Below are 12,392 nucleotides of genomic sequence, written 5' to 3' on the forward strand. Positions count from 1 at the left end.
GTCTCTAGTCACTGTGTCATTTGTTTTTAATTGACGCCAATAAATCGCATATGCTCGGACTACTGTTACATTGTTTAACATGGAACAATAAATAAGTTTAATGGTTATATTTAAAGTTCAAAAAACAGGTTGATATAATTGTAGAGCTTGTTTGCATTTACCCATATCAAATATTTAACGAGTCTGAGATAAAATTTTTATTACATACCTATATACTTAGTCTAATCATTCAAGCTTTCTATCCTTTGTTTTTTTTCCTTACTAAATACTCTCTCCGTCTCTAATTATAAAATCTCTTTTTTTGAATGGATTTGTCTTTTTTTATAAAGTTCTTTTTGAGTTTGTTTGAACATTTAATATATTGTTACCTATTTTAACCATAGTAAATTTCATATATTGTATTGAAGACAAAATTCTCTCTATTTGTCTCACTATTACTTTCTTACATTTATTAGGGGTATATTTGGAAAAAAATTACATTTATTACATATTAATTGCTTTTAACTAATTTTAACTGTTTTATTAAAAAGCACAATATAACCAAAAAGTTCTTATAATTAGGGACGGAGTAGTATGTAGTTAGGTTGTCACATAATATGTAGACTAAAGGTCTATTTGGCAAATGGCCAAAACCATGGTTTTGGGTCAAAAATTTGCCAAACAAGAAGGAAATCAACAAATCATAATTTTGGGCTTAAAACCATGATTTCAAAAAAAATAAATTCATTATGCTTCTAATTCAAATTGGAGAGCATAATTGTACTTGTTAGAATAGATCCCAACAGTAATATGACTTTAACACTCCTCAATTATTTTTTTATAAACATATTTAATCTTATAATTTATAAATATATATACACATATTAATTATTTATTAATTACGTTATCTTATATACTATTAATTATGTTAGTAAAAAAATATATTATTAATAATTTTATTCTTTCAAATTAAAATATATTATAAAATTTATTTTTTATGTAATTATCATATTAATTTATGTCATTTTTAGTAATTTACACATATAAAAAATATTTCTGATAACAAATATCCAAATATTCTCCCTTTATTAGAATTATTTTTTCACAAAATCTATTATCCCAGAAATCTATTTTCTAAAAATTATTCTTCAAATTATAATTTAGTTTCATCCAAACGTCTCATAACTCTTCTAATTAACTGTCACCTTTTGGTTTGGAGGTGGGGTTCGTAAAAAGAACTAGACATGGTATGTTATTAGTATCCTTGTGATGCGATGGTATTCAGCGTTCGGGGGTTTAAAAAAAAAAGAGGTATTCAGCATTTTTTTTTGAAAAAAAAAACTAATCACTTTAACTGCAAGTGCAAACCCCTATCCGTCTTCCGTGCGCTCGGCTAAAACCCCGCCCAAGACTTTCCCGGTCACTTCATCGCTGAGCTGCAACTCAGTATGGCTGTGACATTCCTTTCTCTTCCACACTTCCTTTCTCCTAAATTCAACTTCGTCGTTGTAAATTCTCGACATGCTCCTTTCAGACCCTTGCTTCATTCTCTGTCTCCTCCATTTCCAACTCTGCGAACTCCTTCGGCTATAGGCCCAGACGGTAAGTACTATCCCAACCCCGCCGATGATGACCCACCAGAAGCCCTGGAGGATTCTAGTCATGGGGTTTCCAAATTCCAGCAAATTGAGCGCCAAGCCGCCCGTGCTCGCGAGCTTCAGGAGGAAGATTTCAAGAAGAACCAGTCCACATTTCTCGCTGCCATTGCCGATGTCGAAGATGCTCCGGACAATACTGCTCTGGATTCTGAAGGTTACGGGGATGATTTGTTCAGTGAAATTGATAAAGCTATCGCGATGAAGCGTAAAGAGTTTGTGGAGCAGGGGCTGCTCGAGCCGAATCCCAGGAAGAAGACGATGGTTTCTGATGAGGTTGTTGAGGAAGTTAATGAGCTGCAACCCGAGGAGGTCGTTGATTTGGAGGAGATTGACGAACTCCAGGGTCTCAGAATGACTTCCGGTGAGTCGGATGCAGAGGGCTCGGATAAATTCCGTGGCGAGGTGAGTGAATTCGTCCAAAAAAGTCAGAGTTCATCCTTAAATTCTTCATTTGATTTAGATTTTGACAGCTATGGAAAAAGTAAGGCTAGAATTGTGGAACCCAAATTTAAAATTACTTTGGCTGAGCTTTTGGATGAGAGTAAGGTCGTACCTATATCGGTATCCGGTAATTTGGAAATTGAGATTACAGGAATTCAGCATGATTCAAGGCTAGTCACTCCAGGTAATTTGTTTGTATGCTGTGTTGGGCAAAAAACTGATGGATACATGTACTTAACTGAGGCAGACAAGAGAGGAGCAGTTGCTGTGGTGGCGAGTGAAGAGATAGACATAGAAGAGACCTTAGGTTGTAAGGCCCTGGTGATTGTGGAAGATACTAATGCGATTCTCCCTGCATTGGCTGCATCCTTTTACAAGTATCCATCAAGAAACATGGCAGCAATCGGCATAACCGGGACATATGGCAAAACAACCACTGCATATTTGATAAAAAGCATGTATGAAGCAATGGGACTGCGAACAGGAATGTTGAGCTCAGTTGCTCATTTTGTGCATGGGGATAATAAATTGGAGTCGGTGAACACCATGCCAGATGCTGTTTTAGTTCAAAACTTGATGGCAAAGATGCTTCACAATGGAACTGAAGCACTAGTCATGGAGACTTCTTCTCAAGGACTAGCTTTAGGAAAGTTCAATGAGGTTGATTTTGATATTGCAGTTTTTACAAATTTGGAAGGAGACAATGCGGGTCTCCATGGGTCTGAGGAGGCATATAGAGATGCAACAGCTAAACTATTTTCAAAAATGGTGGACCCTGAACGTAACAGAAAAGTTGTCAACATTGATGATCCAAATGCAACTTTCTTTGTTTCGCAAGGGAATCCAGAAGTTCCGGTTGTGACATTTGCACTGGAGAATAAGAATGCAGATGTTCATCCCTTAAAGTTTGAGCTCTCTCTGTTTGAGACACAGGTCTTGGTTAATACCCCCAGTGGCATACTAGAAATTTCATCAGGTTTACTTGGAAGACATAATATTTACAACATTCTTGCTGCGGTGGCAGTTGGCATTGCTGTTGGGGCACCTTTAGAGGACATTGTCAGGGGAATTGAAGAAGTTGATGCAGTTCCTGGCAGATGTGAGTTAATTGACGAGGAACAAGCATTTGGAGTAATAGTGGACTGTGCTCAAACTCCTGATGCCTTGTCTAGATTGCTTGATTTTGTAAGAGAGCTTGGACCTCGGAGGATTATAACTGGTACGTTTGTGTTTCCCTTTTAATTAATTGCCGTAGAAAAATTCCTCTTCAATTTTGTTTAAATAAGAACGAATCAAAATGAAACATCGTTTTTGAAATTGCAGCATGGTTATTTTTCTCTACACGGTAGTCGAATTCTTCTCCACCCTTGAGGCTTAGAAAACCTTAAGTGGAGATTGACTACTGTTATCTGAAAATTCCTTCTTATCCATGGTACGCAATAAGTGCTCATGTTGCGCATATTATTAAAGCGCATGCCGAAATTTATAATGGTGTATAATCTGACTGAAATTATCTTGTACCGATCATGATTTTTGTCCCTAATTTAAACAAGAGATATTAAAACGAAAAATCATTTGATGAAACCCTCGCATGGTTATTTTCTCTGCGTATGATATTCCAGATTCATCTCACAGGTTGACTTATCTTGAAATTCAGTCTAGGATACCTACTCAATGCTCATGCTGCACGTTTTATTAATGCATATGCCCAAGGTCTACAAGAATACATTATTGGATTAAAATTATCTTTTCTTGTTTTACCTATCTCTTTTTGTTTTCTCTTTGTAGTGTTTGGTTGCTGTGGCAAGAGCGAGAGAGGGAAAAGACCCATGATGACCAAGATAGCAACGGATAAAAGTGATGTGACCATCTTGACGTCTGACAATCCGAAGGATGAAGATCCATGTATGTATTTGGACCATCGTTTGTATCACCATATGCAATGAATGATATCGCTAGCATCAGAGGCTGAGGTTAACTTTTCATTTCTTGTGAATTATTGGTACCGGTGTACTCTGAAATACGTGCCAGGGTCTTTACCAAGGAGAGGGGAAAAAAAAACAAAGAAAACGTGCTAGGGTCTAAATACAAATGGGTTGAATGCATTCTCTTAATACATCAGCCACATTATACGCCAGATATAGAGAAGATGTTCAATAATCATTCCTCCGAATAGTTGACATCTTTATTCTGTCTTTGTTTATCTTTTTGACAATCATTGTGCATGTTCATACCACAATTAGAAACGATGATAATTAGTATCAGGAATTGACTGAGAAGCCTAACTCACACATGTTATCCACTTAATGTGCAGTGGACATTTTAGATGATATGTTGGCTGGGGTAGGATGGACAATGCAGGAGTACCTGAAATACGGGGAAAATGACTACTACCCACCTCTTCCAAATGGTCATAGGCTTTTTCTGCATGACATTAGACGGGTGGCTGTACGGGCTGCAGTTGCAATGGGAGAGGAGGGTGATGTGGTTGTAAGTTCTTCAATCCCTTTATGGAAATATGAGTTCACTCATTTCATTCTTTAGCAAACTAATGCGCCAAATAAATATGGATTCTGACTCGAGATATATTCATGATGCAGGTTGTTGCTGGAAAGGGCCAAGAAACGTACCAAATAGAAGGTGACAAGACAGAATTCTTTGATGATCGAGAAGAGTGCCGGGAGGCATTGCAGTATGTTGACGAGCTTCATCAAGCAGGAATTGATACAAGTGAATTCCCTTGGAGGTACTGTCAAATTTTTTTATCTAAAAATTTTTTTTAACCTTGAAAGATTAGTTCCATCCTAACAACTCAAAAAAGGTAGGAAACGAGAACGAATCATAATTCTCATATGTAGCATAATGCTTTTTTAAATGTCAGGTTCAGTGTCTAAGCTTACTCTGTTTTGCTTGCCTTTGATTTTAGGCTACCGGAGAGCCACTGATACTGCAGTGATAGTCATGATATGACCATCGCATTCTCTTCATCTCAGATTGGAAACTGAGAAATTTGAGGGAAAGGGCTTGGGCCATCGAGGACCTACAGGCGGGTAAAAGAGACCGAAATTTAGGAGTTGGGCGGATTGTTGCTCAATCTGACCTTTCTTCTTCATGTGCTTTGTCGATAGCTGCGGCTCTGTATTTTCTTTAAGAAACAGTTGATACGCAAAATAGAATTAAAATGGAAATAACTTTGTAGATGAAAAATATCATTCATATTTATGAGAAAAAAAAATCAAATTATTTTGAAATAACGATGATAAGAATATAATGGGTGCTCTCGCCCACCACTAAAAAGACATTTGGGAGAAGACTAAATTATAGTTTTAAAAGTAATTTTATATTGTACAAAGTAAATATTTAAAGTAATTTGCTTTGATTTATAAAAAAAGTGTTTTTTAAAAGTATTTTTAAGGTATTTCAAAAAAAAAAGACAAATGGGATTATTTTGGGAACTTTTTAATGAAACGCCCCTCGTCTATTTTTGGAAGAGGGACCTTCTGGCTAGCTGCAATATGTAAAAGAGGCTAGTTGAAGTCAATAGAACGCAAGAAGTGAAATAGATTATGAATTTATGATGTGCAAAAAACGTCTTCGTTCACGAGGTTTATGTTAACAAAAAATAAGAGAAAAAATTAAACTTGAATGTGATAGAGGGGGTATTTAACTTGGGTATTCGCAATTTTTCCCAAGATTGATGAGCAATCAACTGGTCCCCTCGGATAAATTTTCTGACTCGTTGCTACTTGCAATTCTTTCGACAGTTCCATGGCATGTTCTACTTTCCTTTAATATTCTGTAAATCTGTAATCAACACAACAACCCTGCCGAAGAAAATGGAAGGACAACTTGGGGAACTCAAGAAACAAAACGCCCAGAAATACATTCATAAACTAGAGTTGTCAGAATAGAGAGCTCTTCAAGATTTTCGTAATCTCGGATTCTCTGGACCACATATCATACAAGAAAGAATCTGAAAACGGCGGGATTGCCTCTTATGGATGAAGTAATCACCCAAATTCATGGCTACAGTTTTGTAATCTGTATCAAACATTAAGAATTAGAGGTAAGGATTGCGACTGATATTGAGAAAACCCATTCAAAAAACTGTTTAGTATGATGAATTGCTTGTTATTTGGGATTGGGTAAATCCATGTATGTGGGAACATGGGTTTGGGATATGGTATTTCTAATCCCACCCACAGGTTTGTCCAATTCCAAATAACAAGCGCTCTCTCGTATTGAACATTCTTTTAATGGGTTTTTTTAATCTTAATCTCAATTTTTACCTCTTATTTTTAATATTTCGTAAGACTTGAGCTAATATTAACATGACGGCATTATAAACTGTTGCGTGTGGTTCCTGCACTTGTATTTCGAGAAACTCAAACTTGCTGGTACGTTTTAAGCTACACTCTCGTGTGAGAGGACGAAAGGTTTACTTATCTGAACTCTCTCTGCATCTCTTCATCACACACAAACACGCAAATATTCTACCTATGGCATTTATATAACATACTTTTGCAATTGATGTGTGTATTCACTGTGTATCAAACAGTAGCGTCTGCCATTAAGGTAAGCTGAAAGCACCACAGTAATGGTATGTTCCTATTACAGACAATTAACATTCAAATAGGAATTATGTTACTGCCCCCGTCTCCTTTTTCCACGTGCCTTCCATTTTCTTTCGCTCCCTGATCATGCCATTACCAGCTCGTCCTTGGTAACTAGCTCGGGCCCACGATGATCTGGCACAGAGACAGGTCACTTGATTCGGAAGAAGTTGTCTCAGTGTTATTCTCCGGTGAAGATGGAGTGAAGGGGAAGAACCTGCTGTTCTGCTCATGGATTAAGCGCCATTCATCAATCTTGATCGCACCTCTCCGATACAGATTAGGAAATGCTCTCCGTTCTAGCATTTCCATAATCTTCTTGGTCTTTCCAAAAATGTAACCGGCGTGTCGCACATTGTCCTCCCTCTCTTCAATGGCACCCTTCACACACTTGACCGATAGAACATGTGGTAAGTTAACGAGACATGAACCCAATATATCAGCAATCACCAAAGTCAGTTCCTCAAATAGTGTCTCGCTTCCAAATTCATTCTTGCTTTTACAATTAAATAGAACAGTGTTGCTTATTCTGTACATGGAGTTCGCTGCCATTACTTCGAGGGGCCATGCTGATGGGCTTGCCCTTAAGCATACATTTATGTTTTTCATCTTGAATTCCTCGTACTTGGCTTTAGCAGTATCAGCTAATCTTTGGAGCGTCTCTTCTGGGCTTTTCTCCGACAGCTTATTCAGATCCAAACCAAACCACTTACGGTAGAGATCAATTCTAATCCACACTTTTTGTGCTGCTTTTCTTACTCTAATCAAATCTCCTTCTTTGTCCAGAGTATTCTCCACGAGATCTACAAAGTGAAGTCCTTCATGAACAGTATCAAGCAATTGTTTGACTGAATCCCTAGTGATGTTTGGAAGTGCGACTGCAATAGCAGTAAGTGTCACCAAAGGCAGAGACCAACTGTTTGGAGGCTCTTCAGGATGTAAAGATGGGACTTTATCACTGTCAAAAGCTCCCACTCCCTTAAAGCCCTGTGAAACAGATGATTTCTCTAATAGTTGCATGAGATGCCTAGGTTTTCTCTTTTCTCCTACCCTAATCCAGTGATTGGTAGCATCATGATTCTCTTTCAGCATCACCTCCACTAGTGCTTCCTCCCCTTCAAGATGCAGAACAAAACGTCTGAGATCTGGCTTTGGCTCAGGTTGCGACACAGTTCCCGAGCTAATACTTGACACAGTCTTATCAAACCTGGGTTTCAGTATCTTGCAGTGATGGCAACACGCCAAGATGGAGCTCACAAGGAAAATTGAAATGATTCGGGTCGCTTTGCTGATCAGCACGATTCCCTTCTGCACACGGATGCAAAAGTCTAGAAACAAAACTTTTGCATCATGGGCTAACTTCCTGCGATGCCGATCAGGGATTCGTAGTTTCAAAGGGCGATCTTTCATTTCATGTAAGCTCTCTATCCAGTAAGTTTCCACTCTGAATTCCTTCTTCTCGTGGCTGCTCCTTTTTATTACCTCTGGGCAGCGGAATTTTATAGCAATGAACCATCTCAGTGCTGGAGCAATAGTACCCACTCCTACAGCAGCGTTCTGAGTCACCAGAATCAAGATGGTTGACCATTTATAATCGGACTCACCTCTACAAAATCTAAAACTCCAAGGCATAAGGTAGGATCGAAGCATAGCCACGGCTAGTATTATAGCACTGAGAAGACAGAAAGCACCAGAAGCGGTACATGTTGGTGACCTCCCCATCACAAACTGGGGACTACTCGTATGAGCCATCATCCAGAATTTCATTAGTTTATCTTTAAATATCTGGGTGATTGGCCCTTCTGTCTGGGCCAAGTTTTCTTTCACTGCCATTTCATGCTTCTTGCTGTATTTGTATTCCAGATATTGTTTGGTGGTTGGAACAGTCAAAGCAGAGGAGACCATGAGCAGGAGTAATATGAGCATGAGGAACATTAACAGGATGTGTTCTCTCCAGAAAACATAGATAACACCAGTGCCTAATTGCATGCAGATATTGACAATTACTGTGATAACAAGTATAGCCAAAGCCATAAGGTTCATGAACATATCTTTGGTCTCCATAGCTCCAAGAGAAGGCATAGAATTAGCCATAATTGTGCAGATCAAGGCACTGCTGCTGAGTTTGGCAAGCTGCTCAGAGGGGCGCGGCATGGAGGTGTCTAAATCCACTGATAATTTGACAGCTACACCGATCAAGGTTAGGGAAGTTGCATTAAGAGAGAAATATTTGCAAGGGAACCAGAACTTGCGATTACAAATACCAAGTATAGTATCTGTGGCCATTCCGATCAGGCAGGCTAGCGATGCTGCAACTATATATACGCCTACCCATGGAATTGGTTGGCTGAACTTTGTATCATCAAGAATTCCATCGACGTTGCACCCGATTCTCCCCATTTCTTGTTGTTGATCCTTCTCACCCAGTATGATTCTTTCACAACAGTGTTGATATTCTCTACCCAAATGCTAAGCGCCAAATTCTGGACTCATCTAGAATTACTTGCATATTTTTTCCTTCCTTTTCGGGGCCAGCATATAGTTAAGGTAGTTTACTTTTCTCATCCTCATAATTGGGACCCGCAAAAGATTAATTTCAAATGAAGTGGCCATGCGGTAGAAATGACAGCAGGCTCGTTTGACCCCAAGGAATGGACGAGGAGGTGATACCGGCTTACGCACGTACTGACACGGTCAAAGAACCAATTTTGTTGTTTGTAATATTCTTTCCCAACCATTAACCAGACTATACTATTTGTTTGGTGCTTAATATAAAATCTATTTAATTAGTTTAATTAAATTAAAAAATTTATGTAAGTTAGTTAATTATAAAAAATATGATATGTTTTTTCTAAAACACTATAATTGAGATCATCTCTTCTCTTCTATTTGATTATAGTTAAGGGAGTATCAATAAGGATAATTTAGAAAAAATAATAACTATGAGGAATACATCTTATATATAGGACCAAAATCAACTCAACAATTAAGTTATATATTAAGGACCGAAATTATGTTCCAAAAGATGAAACTTTGAAGTAGAAGTTATAATTTGACTAATTCCTTCCTTGCTTATGCATCCAATGAAATTTGACTCATACCTTTTGATCCAATAAATAAATAAATACAACCTCCGATCCTAATTACAAAATCTCATTTTAGACTATAAATGAGGTCTTATAATTAGAACCGGAGATAGTATATACATATTGTTTTCAAAGGGAAGCATCATGATTGGAAGGAGGTCGTATTCTTGCTTTTCCTTGGGGGCTAAACACACAGGAGTAGGTAATGAAAGATTGATCACAAAAAAAAAAAAAAAAAAACAAAGGACCTTTTGGTCTTTGTGAGGAAGATTGCAAGTGACGGTTTAGCCACGCTCCTTTGTCCTTGAGCCCTCTTCCCCACCTCCCCCTCCTCTGTCGGTCCCATATCCGTATGTTCCCTTCGTCATTTTGCCAATTGTCAGGTATTCTCACAATTCTACAGTAAAATGTTTCTATACAGACCTAGCAATTCTAGTTCATGATTGAACTTGTAATTAATTGAACAAGAGAAATCAGTTTTTCCTGCTGTTTTTAACCTGTTTCACCTTAGGCTCCAAGACACGTCACCTCGTTATCCCGTTGGACCTGTCATATGGGTGTCTCTGCGACTTGAAGAAGAGTTCATAGTCTTCCTGCACGAACTAAAGAAACTATACATACTGTGATCTCGTCATGTTTCATCTGAAGCAGAATGGATGGGCCAGTGCCAGCACTTAAATCAACATCTCCAACAAAGAAAAAACATTATAATTGTAAATATACCACAAGAACAAGCATGTTGGGTTCTCCTATTCGCCATCCCATCTCGTGAAAAAGCCTTGTCTATCAAATTTAAGCCATTAAAACGTCAAGTAAATGCAGATATATTCTTACAGCAATTTTGGGGATTAATTTACTGTAGTAATGTCTCTTTGTGGCTGAACTGCTTAAAATTTTTGGGTTCAGGAGCTACTAGTTCTATGATAGAACGTTTCTTGGGGATGGGAGGGTCCCAAGTGATTAAAACAAGGGACAAGGCCGACAAGGATGGGCCCTCCGTATTCCCATTTTCATTTTCAAGGTTCATCGTCCAAACACCTGCATGTTCTCTTAAAGAACGCCCCTCTTCCCACACAAAACGCATTTAATACGTTCCCTGTTCTCTCATTACATATACGAGAGCTCCTAGGCCCTGTCCCTATACTCTATCGAATGCAAACCTCACCACTATTCATATATCCATCTGATTATGTCTTCTGTTCCTCTTCTGCTACTCCTCCTCTGTCTGTCTTTGCATGCATGCACCCCCCGTCCTCTCATTCTTTCTCATAAATACGCTGCAAAATCCCTTTCTTATAAGGTTGGTTTTGAATACCGATTCATCAAACAGAAAGAAGCAATGAACTGGAGAAGTTTGTAGTGTGTGCGTGTGTCTATATATATATATGTGAGACATTTGGAGTTGATAGAGTGGCTAAAATTAAGGATTATCTGCAGGATCTGGGCAAGGTTTTAGTGCTAGAGAAATTTATAGCTGCATCACAGCCAAGGCCGTGCACCTTGGAGGAGAACGAAGAGCAGCAAGGGAAAGTGTCACATGATGAAACTATCGTTTGTGAGATTGGTGAGATCAATGCCCTCGAACCTTCATGCCTCTTGTCTCTTGTTTTGTGTCCGCCTATAATATATGCCTTCGCAATTTTAAGGATCGTACTGATGTTATGATGCATCACACCTCTATGAGGCCACTTGTCAGACGCTACTGAAAATATTCATCATGGCTTTATTCATAAATTTCAGGACATTGTTCCAACCGGCATTCAGGAGCTACCACATCTTTTCAGACAGATTCACCATGCTCGATTCTAGTATGTAATCCTGTTCATGCCGCAATATTTAAGGTCATCAGAAAAAATATCCTTCTTTAGATTTTTATTTATCTGTTTTCTTCTACATTACCATCTAGTATGTGGAACTAGCCGTTTTATGTGATCATTTTTTTCTCATAATCTATTCCCTTTGTGTACAAGATTTGTTTTGTGCAAACCGAAGCCCTTAAAGGACGTGCATAGCTAGCCGTCTGTAATTAATATAAGGAAAGCAGATGAAACTACTATGACATGGACGAGTATTGTGGTTTGTGAAATGTGGTTGGTTGAAGAAATTGGATGACAATGATATAACGTGAAGCATATGGTTTTGTAGGGGCAGAGGAGGCACACCAGATCAATGCTGGGACCTGCACAGCAGCATGTAGAAGAAACGGTGAATCCGAGCTCAGGTGACACAATGGAGGACATGGTAGAGATGGATTATGCTCAACCACACCGGAAACCACCCATTCATAATGAAAAGTCCTAGCTGCTTAATTGCTTATAATAAATAAATTGCATTCTTTAAGTCAAAGAGTGAAATCACTACTTTCTACTTTGTCAAATCTGTAAGCTGGGCTGTGAGATTCCAGCAGCATTGTTTCCTGGGAAAGTGTCAGCCTGGGGATCGTGCTTCCTTATCTCCTAAAATAGTTGGATTGAGTGAAAAGAATCACATAAATTTGATGAATAAATTTGATTTTTATGTTTGGGTGATAATAAATGGATGAACGGCTGAGAGTAAATAGATCTCATGTATGATATACCCACTTTCCTTGCTATGCTGGTGGAGTGGCAAATCTT

General features: G+C 38.4%; 2 protein-coding genes across 2 annotated transcripts; one reads left to right on the forward strand and one right to left on the reverse strand.

The window, feature by feature from the left end:
* Positions 1–1,373: 1,373 nt before the first annotated feature.
* On the forward strand, positions 1,374–5,332 carry LOC114721075 (UDP-N-acetylmuramoyl-L-alanyl-D-glutamate--2,6-diaminopimelate ligase MurE homolog, chloroplastic). The gene is made up of 5 exons (XM_028906890.1): positions 1,374–3,297; positions 3,867–3,983; positions 4,393–4,568; positions 4,679–4,824; positions 5,005–5,332. Exons 1-5 carry the CDS (start codon positions 1,428–1,430, stop codon positions 5,021–5,023), a joined length of 2,328 nt encoding a protein of 775 aa, XP_028762723.1. The 5' UTR covers positions 1,374–1,427; the 3' UTR covers positions 5,024–5,332.
* A 1,225-nt stretch (positions 5,333–6,557) lies between these two features.
* Positions 6,558–9,376, reverse strand: LOC114720996 (uncharacterized). The gene has a single exon (XM_028906759.1). The coding sequence runs from the start codon at positions 9,089–9,091 to the stop codon at positions 6,806–6,808; it is 2,286 nt and encodes a 761-aa protein (XP_028762592.1). The 5' UTR covers positions 9,092–9,376; the 3' UTR covers positions 6,558–6,805.
* Positions 9,377–12,392: the final 3,016 nt, after the last annotated feature.

The sequence above is a fragment of the Neltuma alba genome, unplaced genomic scaffold (genome assembly GCF_004799145.2).
Source record: "Neltuma alba isolate B1F8T4 unplaced genomic scaffold, ASM479914v2 tig00012009_pilon, whole genome shotgun sequence".
In the NCBI taxonomy this organism is placed as follows: domain Eukaryota; kingdom Viridiplantae; phylum Streptophyta; class Magnoliopsida; order Fabales; family Fabaceae; genus Neltuma; species Neltuma alba.